This window comes from Rosa rugosa, chromosome 4 (genome assembly GCF_958449725.1).
Source record: "Rosa rugosa chromosome 4, drRosRugo1.1, whole genome shotgun sequence".
Taxonomy (NCBI): Eukaryota; Viridiplantae; Streptophyta; class Magnoliopsida; order Rosales; family Rosaceae; genus Rosa; species Rosa rugosa.
In genome coordinates, this window is record NC_084823.1 from 53,870,438 (window position 1) to 53,888,611 (window position 18,174).

At 38.2% G+C, this 18,174-nt stretch overlaps 5 protein-coding genes and 1 non-coding gene across 6 annotated transcripts; 4 read left to right on the top strand and 2 right to left on the bottom strand.

Annotated features, from left to right (window-relative positions):
- Positions 1–81: 81 nt before the first annotated feature.
- LOC133706491 (protein CHAPERONE-LIKE PROTEIN OF POR1, chloroplastic) lies at positions 82–2,432 on the top strand. The gene is made up of 5 exons (XM_062132031.1): positions 82–260; positions 336–415; positions 1,181–1,563; positions 1,931–2,007; positions 2,097–2,432. Exons 1-5 carry the CDS (start codon positions 202–204, stop codon positions 2,245–2,247), a joined length of 750 nt encoding a protein of 249 aa, XP_061988015.1. The 5' UTR covers positions 82–201; the 3' UTR covers positions 2,248–2,432.
- Positions 2,433–2,699: 267 nt separating this feature from the next.
- Positions 2,700–4,513, bottom strand: LOC133706490 (tetraspanin-11). Its single transcript, XM_062132029.1, has 2 exons — positions 3,866–4,513; positions 2,700–3,197 (listed from the first exon to the last, which is right to left on the bottom strand). The coding sequence occupies exons 1-2, from the start codon at positions 4,367–4,369 to the stop codon at positions 2,880–2,882; spliced, it is 822 nt and encodes a 273-aa protein (XP_061988013.1). The 5' UTR covers positions 4,370–4,513; the 3' UTR covers positions 2,700–2,879.
- A 1,633-nt stretch (positions 4,514–6,146) lies between these two features.
- On the top strand, positions 6,147–9,588 carry LOC133743657 (enolase 1, chloroplastic). Its single transcript, XM_062171655.1, has 7 exons — positions 6,147–6,739; positions 7,175–7,482; positions 7,780–7,934; positions 8,022–8,339; positions 8,688–8,834; positions 8,920–8,970; positions 9,135–9,588. Exons 1-7 carry the CDS (start codon positions 6,327–6,329, stop codon positions 9,198–9,200), a joined length of 1,458 nt encoding a protein of 485 aa, XP_062027639.1. The 5' UTR covers positions 6,147–6,326; the 3' UTR covers positions 9,201–9,588.
- Positions 9,589–9,607: 19 nt separating this feature from the next.
- LOC133743658 (plant cysteine oxidase 3) lies at positions 9,608–12,256 on the bottom strand. Its single transcript, XM_062171656.1, has 5 exons — positions 12,037–12,256; positions 11,162–11,310; positions 10,600–10,756; positions 10,251–10,451; positions 9,608–10,140 (listed from the first exon to the last, which is right to left on the bottom strand). Exons 1-5 carry the CDS (start codon positions 12,233–12,235, stop codon positions 10,025–10,027), a joined length of 822 nt encoding a protein of 273 aa, XP_062027640.1. The 5' UTR covers positions 12,236–12,256; the 3' UTR covers positions 9,608–10,024.
- A 453-nt stretch (positions 12,257–12,709) lies between these two features.
- LOC133746473 (protein MIS12 homolog) lies at positions 12,710–15,440 on the top strand. Its single transcript, XM_062174650.1, has 7 exons — positions 12,710–12,979; positions 13,113–13,170; positions 13,447–13,566; positions 13,737–13,832; positions 13,913–14,051; positions 14,814–14,951; positions 15,056–15,440. Exons 1-7 carry the CDS (start codon positions 12,858–12,860, stop codon positions 15,115–15,117), a joined length of 735 nt encoding a protein of 244 aa, XP_062030634.1. The 5' UTR covers positions 12,710–12,857; the 3' UTR covers positions 15,118–15,440.
- A 617-nt stretch (positions 15,441–16,057) lies between these two features.
- Positions 16,058–16,148, top strand: LOC133707590 (small nucleolar RNA snoR26). Its single transcript, XR_009845204.1, has one exon. It is a non-coding gene; the product is annotated as a small nucleolar RNA snoR26 (small nucleolar RNA).
- Positions 16,149–18,174: the final 2,026 nt, after the last annotated feature.

Here is an 18,174-nt window from a genome sequence, read left to right on the forward strand (position 1 = left end):
CACAAAAAGCCCAGTAAACAAACAACGATATGCTGTGCGCGTTCGTAGCATAAGATAGTATAAGTCGGTTCGTAGTTGAAAAACACGAGGCAGCGGAGATAGTTAGCTTAGCTAACTCTTTACCCAGCTCCGTTGGCTTCCCCCAATCTTTCCAGTTAGGGTTTTGCTGCGTCCTCACTCACTCACTTCTCTCACAAAACCATGGCCTCTCTCTCCGTAGCTGCCCCCAATTTCACCACCTCTTTCATCGGCAAAAAAATGTACTCTCTCTCTCTCTCTCTCTCTCTCTCTCTGTGATTATGTAAATTGATTTCGATTTCTTTTGTTGTTGCTAGTACTTTTCGTGAAAATACCAAGCGGCAAAACTGTTGCTTCTTTCTGCGAAGCCCTAGATGTGCAGCTCTATCCTATGGAGGTATTCCTTGCGACCTTTTTAGATGGATGCTCATTGCTTTGATTATACAATTAGATATGTAGATTATGCAAACGGATTGGGTTGTGTTCTCCAAATGAATATTAGCTCGTCCTGTGTGTTCAGAGAGTGAAGAATTTCAGGGAAATTGTAGGCTTCAGTATATGTTTCTGCTTACAATTTACAAATCCTAATTCTTATGTTGCGGGCTTTCGCTGCTGATTGTGAATGTATTGATTACTCTGCTCTTTTTAATGGTGTTGATTCGATTAATGGTTGAGAATAAGTGGACATATTTTTAGGATTGGATAGGTATAGGTAGTTTATATGTCAGGCTTCAAAGCTCCTTCTGAAGAGTGTCGATGCTGACACCCATATATATATATGCTCCTTCTGAAAATTAGCTCCTCCTGTGTTCATTCAGAGAGTGAAGAATTTGAGGGAAATTGGGGGGCTTCGGTTTTCTTGTGTATAGATATATGTATTTTTTTACAATTCCTAATTCTTTTGTTTCCGGCTGTCGCTGCTAATTGTGAATTAGTTGATGAAAATTTCTCCCTGCTGAACGAAGTTGTACTGTAGTAGTGTTACCTCTACTCTTTTTTAATTGCATTGATTCAATTATTGGTTGAGAATAGGTGTGATATCTTTTTAGGACTGAATAGGTAGTATTAGGTAGTTTATATGTCAAGCTTTGAAGCTCCTTCTGAAGATGTAATATGGTTTGGTGATTTCTGCTGTTGTTCATTTCTTCTCCACATTCTGTAGGTAATGCTCCGAAGTTTCCCCGGGTCAGTGTTTGGGATCCCTATAAGCGTCTTGGTGTGAACCAAGATGCTTCTGAGGAGGAGATATGGGGATCGCGCAACTTTCTCTTGCAACAGTATGCTGGACATGAGAGAAGTGAAGAGTCAATTGAAGCTGCTTTTGAGAAAATATTGATGACAAGCTTCCAGCAGAGGAAGAAAACAAAAATCAACTTGAAGAGCAGGTTAAAGAAGAAAGTAGAAGAGTCTCCACCTTGGGTTAAGAATTTGCTCAATTTCGTGGAACTTCCAGCGACTGAAGTTATTTTTAGAAGATTGTTCCTCTTTGCATTCATGGGTGGCTGGAGTATTATGAACTCAGCGGAAGGTGGACCTGCTTTTCAGGTCCGTTCTAACTTTTACACATTGATCAATGATGCCCTTCCATTTCATCTTCATGCATCTTATCAGTTCTATTATCAAAGTGAATCTTCAGTTATATTAATGAAATTTAAGACAGGCAGTATTAGACTTTGAGATAGACCTAGACCTCTATGCACTTAGCATACCCTGCCTACCTTTTGCACAAGACTCAACTGTCCTACTAAATAATAAGTGAATTCTAGATCAGCTTCATCCTTCAAGTGCTTTTCCACCATACTAGATACTTGCACTTCCTTCATTGCTGATAAATTCAGCTTCAAATATCATCTATGTTTGGAATGTTGGTGCCCCTTGCTCTCTATACTAAATGAAGTATCTGTTACTACAGGTGGCAGTGTCCTTGGCAGCTTGCATATATTTCCTCAACGAGAAGACAAAGAGCTTGGCTAGAGCTTCCATTTATGGGTAAGATTTCTGCGAATAGTAACTGTGGCTGTAGTTCTCTGCTTTTCCCCCTCTTCTCATCTCTTATTTTCCCATGGGTTTAATTGCAGACTTGGAGCACTTGTTACTGGTTGGGTGTGCGGTTCGATTTTGGTCCCAAATATTCCGTCAATGCTATTGAACCCGACGTGGACTCTCGAACTTCTAACATCACTAGTAGTTTATGTGTTCCTGTTCCTTGCTTGCACTTTTCTCAAGTAAAACTATTTTGTCAGAACTCATCATTAGAATTTATGTTATTTGGAAGTTTGCAAAGTGAGCCAAGCTCCATATTCTACTTACATTGAGGTTTATATTTTGGGTTTTCGAAAACTTGGGAGTTTAACATCCCAATTGTGTATCTTTGTAACAATCGGCTTCATCAAATAGCTCGCACGTTAGAATCATTCTTTTTTGATTGGGTGTTTCTTTGCTTATGCACATTCGGGATACTATCTATACTTGATGTTCATGTACGATAAGTCTAAGAGGTAGGTTTCATTTGTGTAGGTTCACACTTTTGGTCACCAATAATGAAAGTCCAGACTTTTCTTACGAACTATTTACAGAGAGTTTGCAAATGAACTTTTTAAAGGAAACAGTTTGAGGTTATTGGTTTCTCTTTCATTTCAAGCCTTCTTCATCCAGATACTCTTTTGTGCATCAAAAACTGGTTTTGATGAGCTCAAACAGACATTATAAATTGAAAAGAGTTCTAATCAATAATTCCTTTTTCAAGTATTTCGAATAGCTAAAGTAATTAAGTTGAATGTAAAAACAACACACCTACACCATGAAGAATAAATCTCACTTACATTAGCTTAATAACTAACTAAAAACAATACTGGAGTTAATCAAGCGCCTCCTCTGTACTTGTTGTAATTGTAAGTACTGAAGCGATTGTTCTTGGTCGCACAGCAGCCAACGCAGTAGACGAGGGTAAGGAGAACGAGAATACAGCAGTTGAGTATGGCCAGAGACCTCCACTCTTTGCGAATGTTCGCCAGCATTCCTCCTTTGCATGACTTGCAGTCATAACACAACTTGTTCTGCTTGTTGCTCCAAGTCATGCAATCACTGTCCGGCTCTTTAGGTCCCGACTTTGGAACAACCCAATATGTTGCATTCTTGAATTCATATCCGCAGTAGGATGGTGGCTTGCAGCAACCGGACTGTTCCATATCAAACACACACAGAAAAGCATATGATTAGTACACAGTCCCATCAGAATGTATAAAAATGGCATATATGCATATACAAGTACTAGTAAAAGGAATTCATGAGGATGATTATAATCCTGATAAGTGTATTCCATGTAAAAATTTCTTCAGCAACATTTGGATCCTTTTGAACTTGATTATTTGAAATGAAAAATATTAAATCTCAAACCACATTAACATGCAAGTCAAATTACTTTTATAAATGAAACTCCAATTCATCATTAATTATAAAAATTCTTATTCTTGATTTCAATTAATGTATCTCCATAAATGAAAAGAGGTTTATCTATATAAAACATTCTTGTTAGATTCGTATGAAACATAGAAAATCAGGTATTTGAACATAGAAGAACCAAATCTCGTACGATGAATACAGAGATACAGGCAAATCCACTCGGTTCAAACTTTAACAAGGCAGTAGTCCAAAAATACTGATTACCATTTTAATTTTTTTAATGAAGTTCTAACTCAATTAACAAATCTCAATTCAAAACCTCCCTATGGATCAGATACATATACATTTGTTATCTTATATACAAAAAAGAAATTTCGTCCAAAAAAAATATACCAACCAAGAAATAAATATATTAGTAAATTAAAAATGTAAAAAACCCACATACCTGAATCGGAGACAAGTTCTTCTTGTAAAAATCGGACTGGGTCTGATGAGCATCGCCGCCGAGACTCTGGCAAACCTGAGCATCAATGAGACAACTCTTGATCGGCTCCCAGTTCTTCCCATTAACAACGTAATGCTGGAGCCAATGCGAGAAGTCTCCAACCTTGTACTCCTTGTACCCTCGTCCCGACACGGCCTGTCCGATCCCCTTGTTGGTCACGAAAAGCGCGAACACGGTGAACGCGATGAGTCCGAGGATGAGGAGAAAGATTAAGACGAGGTAGGTGTAGAGGAGAGAGTTGAGTCGGCAGCACGATCCGGCGAGGCCGAGGAGGGACACGACAACGAAGAAGAGTCCGGCGAAGAGGAGAGGGTTCTGGAGGACCTTCTGGCAGACTGTGCCGCCGTGGAGGTGGAAGTAGATGGACGCGCCGATGGAGGCGAGTCCCAGGAGGAGGAACATCGCATTGAGGATCCCGATCACGGTGTTGCTTATGCGTAACATTGTGAAAAAACCACGACTAGGTCGGAGGTTGTCTTGTCTGTCTTGTCTTGGGATTAAGGAATTGTGGGGATTGGGAAACGAAACCCTGGGATTATGTTCTTGTTGTTGGTGAAGAGATGAAAGATTAGAGAGAGGAGACGGTGGGTTCTGTACGTTCTTATCTGGACTGAGAAACTGTTTTATAGAAGGAGTTGAATGCCTACGTAAAACGGTTGCATTGGGTTTTTGAATCCTTTGGACAATGGGACTTGGTTTTGAACTTATTTACAAAGTTTGGGATTCTAGTATGAGATGGATTGGGCGTTTGACGACAGGTGGCGGGTGGAGAGGTTGACATGTCATCATTGCCCGTTGTGTGAGAGGGGTGAAAGTACTGAAATGGCCTTGGAGGGCGATTTGAAAAAGGACGTGGGTAACTGAGTCGTCCATGCACGTAGTGGACGCCTTATGTTCAGAGGCGACGGTTGGGTTTAGTTGACGTGAACCTAACGTGGAATTTATCCCAGTATAATTTTACCATGGATTTTACTACCTTGGTTTTAATGGATGGTTATATATGGAAAGGTGACAAAAGAGGATTTATGTGTAATTGGTTTTGGATACTGGCCAGTAATGTTCCTTTAGTAGGTGCGTTTACCTTTGATGCGTCACTTAATTGGTTGTGGATTTTCATTTGTGTTTGTTTAGCTTTACTGCTTTAGGCTTTAGCTGGCCGGGAATACTTGTTTTTCTTTTTGTTTTGGTGTTTCAATGGGTTGAATGTTCTAAACTATATATATCTGTCGAGCATTGTGCCGTAGAAGTTGGGTTTAGGTATGAACATGTGTAGAGGTAATGTGGGAATGGGTTGGTTTCGTTAAAGAAGCGATTATAGATTAGAAGTGACGAGGTTCACCGTTCACCATAAAATGGGAGTTGAGAGCTGGGAGAGGAAATTGAAGATGTTCAAAGTGAAGGAAGGGTGTGAGATTCATACTATGAGTCTATCATAGTATCAAAGTGGATAAGTAAACAGTTTAATGCGTATATTATGTGGTCAAACTGTCAAAGTGAGGATGAGAAACTAGAGGGATTTGCACTTGGGAGTAGGAAAATGACCATACTATTAATGGCAATGTAAGCTAGTGCTTTTATAACAGTCTTGCTTATCATCTAGCTAGCTAGCAATGTTGTTAATCCACAATGTTGTCTATGTTGTAACCAAGCCACACACGTACGTTTTATATATATGACTCAAACCACAGGACAGTAGTCAACATAGGCATCAAGGCATAATAATGATCGGTCAAATCCTAACTTAATCGAATCACAATCCGTACTTAATTAATGTGCGTAATTGTTGTTGAATTTAAATTTAAGGATGAAAAATAACAAGCATTCCAATTGCCCTATTATTTTTCAAAATTCAATCTAAATCCAACAATAGCTGAGCATAATTGACAAAAACATCAACCGACTACCTGAACGACACCGTTATTGTCTAAACATCTAGTCAATATGGTTATCGTCTCTGCTATGCAATTGGATAGAACTTTGGGCTGTAAAGGAGGTTAGTGTTAGATATCCAACCCTTTAGGAGTCATGACTATAGACTAATCCATCAAACATCCACATTCTTCCAAACGGGGCCATCCATCCGAGCGCAACTGAAAAATAGCCCAATAGGCCCACTTAAATAGGGCCCCATCCCTCCATCCACCTGAAGCAGTTATAGGACCCCACAAGAAGAGTATATTAATAATTTATAAGAGTGCATGCACACCTAGACACAGAGCAGTCACAGCTACCTCGCCGAGACTACCAAGCACCAACCAACTCCCTCTTTATTTTCATCGCTCGTCGGCGGACTTTCCCACACTTTCTCCCACCTCCCTCCTTTATAATCAAATCCCACCTATCTTTCTCCCTCCAAACCCCCTCCTCTCCTCCCTTTCAAAAAAAAAAAGAAAAAAAAAAAATGGCCTTGGCCACCCAGCCCTCCACCACCCTCCTCCAGAACCCCTTCATTTCCTCCAAGCCCCAGCCCAAGCCCTCCGCCTCGATCCCGCTCCCGCAACGACGCCGTTTCTCCGCCCAATGCTCCGTCGCCGTCGCGCCGTCCGCGGCGACCAAAGCGTCCAAGGAGTACAAGGTGAAGTCGGTCAAGGCGAGGCAGATTATTGACAGCAGGGGCAATCCCACCGTCGAGGTTGATCTGATCACCGACGATCTGTACCGATCGGCGGTTCCGAGCGGAGCATCTACCGGAATCTACGAGGCGTTGGAGCTGAGGGACGGGGATAAGGCCGTTTATGGAGGCAAGGGTGTGCTCAATGCTGTCAAGAATATCAATGACATTTTGGGTCCTAAGCTCATTGGCGTCGATGTCAGGTTAATTTTGCTGCGTTTTTACTGTTTAGTTTTGCTTCTCTTATAATTATTGTAACCTTGGTAACTAATCTTCATTAATCAGTATGAAATGAAAGAATTGTCATGAATTTGTATTAGAATTGTTTTACTAGTTTAAACATGTAAAAAAAAAAAAAAAGTGTATTTGATAGTTAGTTTAGTTACAAGACTCTAGGTGTGATTATTAGGCATTTGAAAGCATTTAGAGATAGTTTTACATGGCATCGGTTATTTTTACTGTTGCTGGTTCTAGTGGTTGCTTTACACTTTGGCAAGTTACACTGTCCTTGTTTACCTCATGGCAAAGTTTTTGTTAGCCTTGATGTCTATTTTGCTTATGTGAATTGTATGCTGTTTGGTTATTGTGTGTATGCTGGTTATGATGAAGTTCTGACGTTTTGCCTTGTTGATATCTAGAAATCAAAATGATGTCGATGCAGTCATGTTGGAAATTGACGGAACACCAAACAAGTCTAAACTGGGGGCCAATGCCATATTGGGAGTGTCTCTTAGTGTGTGCAGAGCAGGGGCAGGGGCAAAGGGAATTCCCCTATACAAGCACATCCAGGAAGTGTCTGGAACGAAAGAGCTTGTTATGCCCGTTCCGGCTTTTAATGTCATAAATGGAGGAAGCCATGCTGGAAATAATCTCGCCATGCAAGAATTTATGATATTGCCCGTAGGTGCCTCCTCATTTGCCGAGGCACTCAGGATGGGTAGTGAAGGTTAGTAATTTAACTGTGGTTTTATAAAAGTGATGTTTCTTTTATGCGGTGTATTTATCTTAAATTCATTACTTTACTTCAAAATAAGGATTGAGATTGTGAATCATTTTCAGAATTCAAAGTCGTTGGTTGAATTTGATATTCTACATTTTCCAATATACAGTTTAGTGACATGAGAATCTAAGATCACATAGACCAGAAAAAATTGAATTTTATCAAACTATCGTCATACTTTAGTATGTTTCTGGAGTTTTTGGATCATTGGTAATCCATAACTGTTCTCCATTGCTTGAACAGTTTATCACATGCTAAAGGGAATTATCAAGAAAAAGTATGGACAAGATGCTTGCAATGTTGGAGATGAAGGGGGATTTGCTCCCAACGTACAGGATAACAGGGAAGGACTGGTTTTGCTCATTGATGCTATTGAAAAGGCTGGTTATACAGGCAAGGTAGGACCACAGTATACCCTGGCATTATTGTTCTCTTGCGAATTCGTTTGAACAAATGTGTGACGTGAAATCAAAACAATCATGCAGATCAAAATCGGAATGGATGTTGCTGCTTCGGAATTTCTCACTAAGGAGGGGAATTATGATCTTAACTTTAAGAAACAACCAAATGACGGGGCACATGTGCGCTCCCCTCAGAGCCTTGGCGACCTGTACAAGGAGTTTATCAGAGATTTCCCTATTGTGTCCATTGAAGATCCCTTTGACCAAGATGATTGGAGCTCGTGGGCTTCACTTCAATCTTCAGTTGATATCCAAATTGTAGGAGATGACTTATTGGTTACAAATCCAAAGAAAATTTCTGAAGCCATTGGGAAGAAGGCGTGCAATGCTTTACTTTTAAAGGCAAGCATCTTTTATTGCATTCATCTTTTCTTTTCTTTTTTTCGCTCTTTCTTTTAATTCATTTTATCTTATATAACGGAGTTGAGATTTACATTTCATTAGCATTCAAGTTTTGCCTATTTTTATCCATTTGTTAGGGCATTCCGGAGACTTAGATGCTAAACACATAAAAATCATTTATTCTTTATCACATTCCGGTAGATCTGAAATAACTGTAGTTGTAAGGTAATGCGTGCTTGTATTGTACATATTATAGGCTTATAGCTAATAATGGAATTTGGTAGGAAAATAAAGTAAAGATACGATTATGTGTGTTGATTGAGCTCATTTTCTTTCTTTGACTTGCAGGTTAACCAGATCGGCACTATCACTGAATCTATTCAGGCAGCACTTGACTCAAAAGCTGCAGGTTGGGGTGTGATGGTTAGTCACCGGAGTGGGGAAACTGAGGATAACTTCATTGCTGATCTTTCTGTTGGCTTGGCCAGTGGACAGGTTTATAAGCTGATTTCTACATCTGTTTTCTATCATTTTTTTTTGTTGGAACTATGAACTTAATACTAGCTTTTTGTTTATATAGATTAAGACAGGAGCTCCCTGCCGAAGTGAGCGTTTGGCCAAGTATAATCAGGTAAGCAAAAGTACCGGAACATTTTATTCCCTACTGTGCACTTATGTCTTGCTTTCCCACATGCGGATAATGAATTAATACTTACAATTGTAAAAGTAAAGAGGATGAAATAGTATCATTAGGCAGCCTTTAATCTATTTATATCTGTTCCCATTTGATTTCAGCTTCTGCGCATTGAAGAGGAACTTGGTAATGTCCGTTATGCTGGTGAAGCTTTCAGAGCTCCTTAAGGGAAGTACTTCTACATGTTTAAGGAATACGTCAATCAATCATTCATCACGTTTTCTGAGCTTCAAGTCCAACTTGGGTTTCTGGGAACATCTACAGAAATTTTTGATAGTGCTTATGAAGTGAGATGTTATTGGATAATTCCATTTGCCGAAATGCCCGGAATAAGACGGAACAAGTCTTCATCTTCATTGGAAACGTTTGTCAGTCAATAAAGAAGTTATGCTTTCGATCATCTTCAAGTGTTTTTGTATGGAATTGTCGACTGCTGATCTTCTCATCAGTTCCAACTTTGTAGTTGTTATGTTGTATCGGAATGTAATGTACCATGTATACATTTCACCTCCACCTTCCTTTTCAGACTATATTATTGTGCTTTTTGGGTGTGCATGAGCTCTGCCGGATATCATTTTATCACAGAAAGACCATCAAAAGCACATCAATTAGTTGTTCTGTGTTTCTCCACTATAACTTCTAACTTAATAGTGGCTACATGGAAGATAGGACATGTCATTGCAAGCATAAGATTCCTGCACATAGGCAATGCCAGAAAGGCGAAAGGAGATCGTAATACCACCGGCAAATCGAAATTGGAGGGTACAATCATATTAATTTGTAGCTACTCGACTATCTATCGAACTTTGCAAGAAAGTTTATCACGAAAGCCTTCATAAAAGAGCTTTTCTGCATGGTTGCAGCACCTTTGTTACCTCTGTTTAGGCTCTTCTGCAGTCGACCAAAATAAAATGCTTCATAGGATCCAATGCTTAACCATATACCATGAGCAAGGGCTCATTGAATGATTGTCACTGGCAATTGATGGAGATTAGATCTGAATAATCGGTCCAGTGTAGTTTCCCTCTCGCATGTAGATATTAGGTTCAGTCTCACCAAGCCATGCATATTCCTCTTCTTTTTCCTCCTCTACCTTAATTTCTGTAGCTGCAATTTATGGGTCAAGCAAAACCACTCTTATTATTATCTCTTTTTCTTGCCATCCGAATAAATTCACAAAGCAAAGAAAACTATAACAAGAAATGAAAGTTCCTTACGGAAGGCAGTATATGGGTAGTCACGATAGTATGTGCATTTTCTGCCCAAATCTTCTCTGTAAGGTGGAGTGAGAATGTCAAGAACAGCGCACGGGGTGACTGCAGTGAAAGAATGCAGATTCCCCCCTCTCTTTGGGTACAAAACTGATGTTCCACATGGTGCCGTTACAACTTTGTCAGCTGCCAGCTTTGCCAATCTTACTGCATTGGAGATCACACCATCAGTTACCACATAATTTGACCTCAGATCATGAGAACATTGTGTTTAGGAACTAAGAGCAATATGAAAATAGTTATTTGTTAAGAAGCGTAAACCATGCAAAAGCTGAATTTCAATGAGAAAGCAGACCTGGAAAGTAATTTGATCCCTTGCTTTCCTGGGAAGGCTCCACCCAATCGTAAGCTCTCACATGCAAAGAACCATACAGAACTTTGCTAAAAACAGTCATGCCAGGGTGATCATGAAGTGGAATGACTGAGGAAGTAGGAAAACAGAATATACACATCTGCATAAAACCATTTACCTAATCATTCAGTAATAATATAAGAGAGCTTTTAACACAACAAGAATCTTAATAAATTGTTAAGTGGCAACTCAGATGAATGATGATTCCAACAATCATATCATGGAGAAGTCCACAAAATATAATCTACATAATATCACGAACAAACGCCTTTCTTTCAGAAACTCGGGCAGTAAATTCATTAAGAGAAACTCGATTTATTTCACATTCACATATACACAGTCAAGGCAGTAAGAACACTGTTACCAACGATTGCTTCAAAGTTTCACAATATAAAATCCATAAGAACAAGTTGGGAAGAAGAAAAAGAAAAAGTTAGCATTTCTATTTGGCAGTAAAGTGATGGTATTGAAGTAAAAATATCTGTCCCTTCTGCTAAATGCTTACCGTAAAACTATCACCTTCATATAAATTTAAGTATGTTATTGGTTGAGTCCATCGAGAAACTCTATTTAGATTGTCTCTGAAAAAACCAAGCCCTCGATCATCATCTGGATTTTCCTCTTTAAGTCCAACATCAGCAGGATGGATTGCGTCTGTAGATTCCAACCAAGATCAGAAACGTAAAGTCATGCTAATGTCACTATAAGAAACAGAAACTTTCATACCATTCTGACTCAAACTCTTAAGATCTTACCTTTTGGATTGAGTAAACTTTAAACAGGAATTATCATTAAGAAAAGATAAACCTCTATTAAGTTAATTTCTGAACAGACATACAATAAGACAAAAAGCAAAGACATCTTTGTACACTTAGGCAATCTCAGACGACATTACTCAATCAAGCTGTTCCCACATACCACATCGATCTGTATTAGAATTATCATCGGTTTGCATTACTATGGTATCATCAATAAAGATATCAATCCAGTCGCCAGAAACAGCAGAAAGAAAAGAAATGTGATTTAAGCATGCTTGGGATAAACCTTAATTGCTGTAACTTCAAGTTCACATATTTCCTACTAAACCACTTCACTATCAAATTAATTGTCAATGCAGGATATTCCATTAAGACTTAAGAGCTCACATTCCTGAACCCAAAACCAGACTACAAAAGCAGTAAGTTACAAAAACTAGACCATCCAATTCTTTATTAAAAACAGCACCCAAGACAAGCAAACCCAATTCAAGTTTCATCACAATTTGCAAAACCCACATACCAAACTTAGCTCAAACAAACGTCCAAGTCCAACCCAAAAATTCACACACTTTAACAAACAACTTGATCATAAACAAACCAGCTAAAACGAACAGAGAAATACCCAAAAGAGAAGAAAGCTTGCTGACAGCTTCAGCAGAAGGGGGAGGAGACCCGGAGGGCGAAAAGGTCTTTTTGCAGAGTTCATAGATAGCCTCGACTTTGGAGCTCTGCCTCGCCATGCTTGTTTGGCTCCGAGACACACCAAAATGCACTCTCTTCTCTAAAAACACCCGAAACTTATCGCTAGCTTTTTGTAACATTCTCAGAAACCCACTGTTTTTTCTCACTGATAAAAAAAAAAAAATTAAAAAAAAATTCCAGAGCCTGGTTTTCCAGTACCTCTACTCATCGCCGTCCGATCCTCATACACCTGGCAGACAATGAAATGTCCACGCGTCTGTATTACTACTTTTATTTTCACTTCCCAACATCAAAATTTCAAAGAAACTGTGTTCGTTGGGTAAGCATCAAAACCGTTGGCGCATGTTTTTACGTTGGTTAGTGATGTATTAAGAATTCTTTATGTTTCAATTGGATTTCTGTATTTGTTATTTATAGATAAATAGTATCTCTCGTTAACATTTTCAATTTCATGCGTTTTGTCTACCACGTTTTGAAAAAAAAATTTTAGTGCCTGGTTTTCAAGTACCTATATTATAGCCGTCCGTCTGATCCTCATACACGTGGCAGACAACGGAATCTCACCACGTGTCCCCTTACTGTGTGGTACTACCACTTTTATTTTCATTTTCCAGAATCAAAATTCAAAGACCTTCTCTTTCCCAGACTCGGTTTTTGCGCGGGAAAATCCCTAAACCCTAATCTGAAATTCGAGCGGCTCTGGTGGTGTGCGAGGGATAGGGTTTTGAGTGGGGGAGAGGAATGGAAGGGAGCGAAAGCGAGGCGGCGTTTGATTCGGTGAACCTGAATCCGCAGCTGTTCATCAACGAGGTCATCAACACCGTCGACGATTTGGTCGACGATGCGTTCGATTACTTCCACCAGTAACTCTCTTTCTCTCTTTTGGATCTGTACTTGTATGAAAGACTTGGTTTTTCCATGTGTGAGATTTGTAATTTTGAAAATCTTACTTTTCAAACCCAAAATTGTTAATTTCTGTGACGATTTTATTTTCAGGGAAGCATCGACCTGTTTGAAAGTCGAAGGCACTGACAGAGCTCAAGATCTATCCAAGGTACTATCTTTGCTTAATTTTCTTTTTCTATTGATTTCCCCCAATTTTGCTTTGTTTCAGTTTATACAGACTCCATGAATTTCTGTATTGCTTTTGTGATTTCGAGTATATATGTGTGTCTGGGAACACATTTCTTTTCGATCTTAGCGAAAAAGAAATAGTTAGCGTTCGTATTTCGTAATATTAGATTCTTATGGATGATTGGCTTGAGGATTGTGATATAGTAGGAAGATGCAATGTGACTTTTTTTGAGTCCTTATCGGGACTTATCTGCAGGGCGTTAATCTCATTCACAAAATGGTTCAATCAAATGTTGATAAGCGGCTGGTTATGTGGGAGCGTTACTGTCTTGACCACTGTTTTGAAGTTCCTGAGGGGTTTGTGCTGCCCAAAAGTGTAGGTCCTTTTCAGTTAATTGATGTTTCCTGTTCCGCTTTCAATTCAGTTCTGGAGTCTGGGTAGTGTAAAGTACAAAGAAGTAAAATGTGAAAGAAGTATTTTACTTGATTTAGGAAGTAATATGTTCTCTATTCATAACTTAATAATCTAAGCAAGTGATTTTATAGGGAGAAACACCTGTTGATAGTTCTGTATGTCAAAATGCAATCTGTGATCCAGAAGTGGATGCCCAGTTGGATTCGTTGAGGAACAAACTCACCAAGGTAATTACAATCCTATAAGATGCAAGGATCTCTTGTTTGCATGAAATTGTACTTTTCTTCTAATGGAAGTGTGATTACAGGTTGGTGAGGAATCTGCTGCACTGAACCGAGAGCTCCAATTATTGGAACAACAGTCTGCTTCTAGTAACCGTTTATCTGCGCTTGTCAATGAGACATTGCAGTTATATGACCGAAACTCTTTTCACGAGATGTTCCAGGGTAATTAACTAGACACAATTTCGAATTATATTCAATTTTTAAGTGCTATAGCATCCATTTGTAGTGCTGCTAATGAATAATATTAATTTAGGAAGCATGGGTTTAGATGTATGAAGGTTTTTATAATTTGTGATATATACTAGTGAGTCAGAAATGATTTGCATGTGTGTTTACGAATACACCATAAGTTCAATAACTGTTTTTTCCTCATATTTAGTCAATTCTTATCCCATATCCTTCCTTCCCTCTCATTTTGGAACTTACTTTATATCAGTTTTAAATAGTGCTCCTTTTTGTAGTTATGTTTTGGGATCGAATTACTTTTTGGTCTGCTCTGTGGGCATCAGTCGCTCTAGAGTTTAGACATTACTTCTTATCAGCCCTATCATAAAGATTGGAAAACTGCTATTACTTGACTAATGTTGTTATCTTGAAGTGTTTTTTTTTTCTTGTTACTGTTGAGTGTTCTTAGGCTTGGTTGAGGACTTCTTGTCCTCAATTATTGTTTGGCTCCCATGAGATATAATTTACTTCTCCTTTCTTTTGGCCCTCTACAATTATATTTGTTGAACAGACAAGCTTATATTTTGTTATGTGCAATTTTACTCTATCTGGTTTCATGATTGAAGACTAATGAATAGGAAAATCCTTACAATTACCATATTGAAGTTGTTTTGCGTGTATCTGTCTTTTGTTGTTGGGTGGCAGTATCTGTTGATATATTTTATATCAAAACTCATTGTAAATTATTGTGTTGTGCAGAGATGGTTAAAACATCATCACAACTTAGGATGAAAACAGCAAAGCTGAAGACCAGAAAGGCTGAAGAAGCGAAACAGAATAAGATAGATAAGATCTACAACCGATACAAAGATTCATCTGTGATGAATGATAGCAATGGTAACAGCTATAAAATGTTCATGATAGTCAGTGGTTTTGCAAGTGGAATTTAACAGGAAACATTGCATTTCCATGTTTGTGTTACAATATACTCTGTTTTGCAGGTCTCTCTGGTGCAAAGTTGGAAGATCTTCAAGAATTTTTAGACAATTTGAAAACAATGTGAACTATCCATATAATTTCTTCAGTCTTGCAGCGCACCTAATTCGCACCATTTGGCAGTTGTAAGTGTTTGTCATCCAGTTCAGCAAACTGCCAATGTTGAACATGGATTTTACGCTGATTTGCTGAGAATAACTGTGATTGTAAAATCTTAAGCTTGTGTCATGCACTAATGCCTACTGATGATACTTCTGTTGGCTTGGTCAATGTTGTATATCAACCAAGGTGAATTTACAACAGACGTGTATACTTCGTGTTTAACTGTCTAGTCTGACTCTTAAAGAGAGTTGAAGTTCTCCGACCAACCGTTCCATTGAAACTAAAAAAGAAGAGGTAAAAGTTATAATGATTCTTGTGATTTGGGATGTTGCTCGATAGGATTTTAAAATGTTTAGTTTTACGTTTCCGACATGGATCCGGATCCTCTCCTAAGCTCATTGCTGTCCTAAGCTACTTAAGCTTTCACTGAGATTAAGACACGTGTCAATATTCATATCCAATGGTCTACAACAAACAACAAAGCTAGCTTGTGTTTTTCTGTTCTCTATCAGTCAAATCTTATTCTTCTCCTAATCTCTTTCCTTTCACAGTTTCACGCCGAAGTGCAGATCTCTCTCTCTCCCCTCTCTGCTCTCCCTCTTTTACTCTCACTCAGCACCAATACATAACAGCAACTGCTAATCAAGTGGGTTTAGTTAAATTAGATTTTCTGAACATGAAAATACTAGATTGATAGGTATGGTTGATCCCGTAGTGCTTGAAGGGAGACAATTCAAGTATCAATGAATGAAATTAATCAGGGAAGAAGAAGAACCCATCAATGGAGCATCCAACCCCAAATTATACATATATGATTCTCTTCGATCTGTTTAAGAGTTTTCCCTCTACTACTTGCTAGTTGAATTTTTGATTGTTTGGTTTTCTGAGTTATAGAAAGATTTCAGCAAGCATTGATGATGATTTTCTTTAATTCGTTATCCTTGCACTATGATTGCCCGTGAAGAAAACTATGGGGAATTTGAATCTGAGATGCTATTTCTTGTTTTCATTCTAGTTTTGATTTGATTGATAAGTTGGGTATTATATGTTTGTTTTACTACTTGTTTTTTCTGGATCGATGATGTAAATAAATCTGCATTTACCTATCTGCAACTTCGCGTTATCTATCTGCAACTTCCCAGAATCCATTTTGGGAATTGGAGATACTATCAAGTTACAAAATTTATTTGATATTTGGCATGTCTCAATTCGATAAACTGGAGAATAAGATGATGAAGTTGTGTTTGATCTGGAAAGAGGGAGGAAGAAGATGAGAAAGAAATCAAAGAATAGAGGAGAGAGAGTCGGCGAGAATACAGACAACAACAATCAAGGGTCTTTCTTGTAAAATCACTAATTTTTTAAGCTGGGGGAGAAAAGTAGACCATTGGATATGAATATTGACACGTGTCTTAATCTCAGTGAAAGCTTAGGTAGGTTAGGAAAGCAATGTGCTTAGGAGAGGATCCGGGGGATTGCGGTTAGCCACGATGGCTTATTTGGACTAGTCTATGAATAGTTGAATACTCTGCTAATAGGATCCGAAAGTATTGGCTCAAAGGCTCAAAAGCTAATACATGAGAAGTGATTACTGACTTCAGTACTGAAGGACCTCCAATTTACATAAAAAGATATATATATATATATATATGGAGATATTTGGGTGGCAGTAAACGCTCATCGTGGTCAGATCGAGGAACATGTTAGATTGTTAGTCCATCAGAAGACGAACAACATCACGGTGTCAATTGCAGTTAAAAGTGATTAAAGTGCTAAAGGAGATAAGGCTTATATATCAATATGGCAAAAATGTCATCAGTGAAGTTCAAGAGGTCAATGGGGCACGCTATGTAGGATCTCCATTTACTAATTTTGTTGGGGGTTTCAATGTATAAACCGTGGGAGCTTATTAGATTATGTAGTTAGTGATTTTTCACGTCCCGTTTTCAATACTTTTCACTACCAATTAGGGCACACAAATGCATGACGATAACAATAAACATTTCTTGTCATATAAGACATATAAAAGGTGTTTCTTATTACATCATACTTATTAAATTGAACTCAAGCATAGGTTGAGTAACAGCAAAAAAAACATGTGTTATTAGTTACTACTAATTTTCAAGAGGATTAGGAGTCAAAAGGATATAAGAAGAAAAAATGCATATACTTACTTTGAGGACATAATATGAGGCTATTTCAAATAATTGGTGCTAAGAAGCTTTCTATTTTCCTTTTGAGAAGAAAAGGAAAAAAAAATACAGGTATATATCCTCTCCGTGACAATAAGAACTTGGAATAGAGACCTCCAACTTACATAAAAAGAAATGTATATAAAAGTAAACGCACCTTGTGTTCGGAGGGGAGATAACATGTTAGTCCATATCACGGTAGGGCACTGAAATTATGAAGGCTTGAGGTGAATATCTTAAATGTGGGCTTCATCCAATTTTTTGTGCGTGTCATGTAATCTTAATAGTTTTCTTTTTTATGATAATATTACATATTTAAGGTTGAAATTGGTGTTATATTCACTTTTTTTCTTTTCTTTTTTTTAATGAACTTAGGGTACTTGTTTAGCAAAACTGCAAAAAAAAAAAAATTTAAAAATTTAAAAATTTAAAAATTTAAAAATTTAAAAATTTAAAAATTTAAAAAGAAAGATGGTTAGACAAATTTAAAGTGCAAGCACCAAAGTTCAATCCTTGGTTGAGGCGCAAATAGTAGCAAAACAGCCAGACTAACATATGGCTACCTCAATGGGCACATCTCAGGGCCGGCCCTGCATCACGATGCTTATTGCAGTTAATATTTATTTAATTAGGAAAGTGCTAAAGGAGGCAAGTTATTGGCCAAAATTCTAATGGTCAGAAGTTGAAGAGGTCAATGTGGCACGCTATATATGTAGGATCTCCATTTACTAATTTTGTTGGGGTTTTCAATATATAAGCGGTGAATGCTTATTTGATCATGCTCTGTACACTTGCATCTTCTTAGGCCTTCTCCAACCCAAGTGTTTAAA

Bases quoted from the DNA above. Each gene is read 5' to 3' on its own strand.
- LOC133743657 (XM_062171655.1), top strand. From the start codon at position 6,327: ATGGCCTTGGCCACCCAGCCCTCCACCACCCTCCTCCAGAACCCCTTC. The intron at 6,740-7,174 runs GTTAATTTTGCT...GTTGATATCTAG, and splicing joins CTCATTGGCGTCGATGTCAG to AAATCAAAATGATGTCGATG. The intron at 8,971-9,134 runs GTAAGCAAAAGT...ATTTGATTTCAG, and splicing joins GTTTGGCCAAGTATAATCAG to CTTCTGCGCATTGAAGAGGA.
- LOC133706490 (XM_062132029.1), bottom strand. From the start codon at position 4,369: ATGTTACGCATAAGCAACACCGTGATCGGGATCCTCAATGCGATGTTC. The intron at 3,198-3,865 runs GTATGTGGGTTT...GATATGGAACAG, and splicing joins AGAACTTGTCTCCGATTCAG to TCCGGTTGCTGCAAGCCACC.
- LOC133706491 (XM_062132031.1), top strand. From the start codon at position 202: ATGGCCTCTCTCTCCGTAGCTGCCCCCAATTTCACCACCTCTTTCATC. The intron at 1,564-1,930 runs GTCCGTTCTAAC...CTGTTACTACAG, and splicing joins AAGGTGGACCTGCTTTTCAG to GTGGCAGTGTCCTTGGCAGC. The intron at 2,008-2,096 runs GTAAGATTTCTG...GTTTAATTGCAG, and splicing joins GCTAGAGCTTCCATTTATGG to ACTTGGAGCACTTGTTACTG.
- LOC133746473 (XM_062174650.1), top strand. From the start codon at position 12,858: ATGGAAGGGAGCGAAAGCGAGGCGGCGTTTGATTCGGTGAACCTGAAT. The intron at 13,171-13,446 runs GTACTATCTTTG...ACTTATCTGCAG, and splicing joins GAGCTCAAGATCTATCCAAG to GGCGTTAATCTCATTCACAA. The intron at 13,833-13,912 runs GTAATTACAATC...GTGTGATTACAG, and splicing joins TGAGGAACAAACTCACCAAG to GTTGGTGAGGAATCTGCTGC.
- LOC133743658 (XM_062171656.1), bottom strand. From the start codon at position 12,235: ATGTTACAAAAAGCTAGCGATAAGTTTCGGGTGTTTTTAGAGAAGAGA. The intron at 11,311-12,036 runs GTATTTCTCTGT...TGGAATCTACAG, and splicing joins CAAGCTTTCTTCTCTTTTGG to ACGCAATCCATCCTGCTGAT. The intron at 10,452-10,599 runs GTCTGCTTTCTC...TCTCCAATGCAG, and splicing joins GGGATCAAATTACTTTCCAG to TAAGATTGGCAAAGCTGGCA.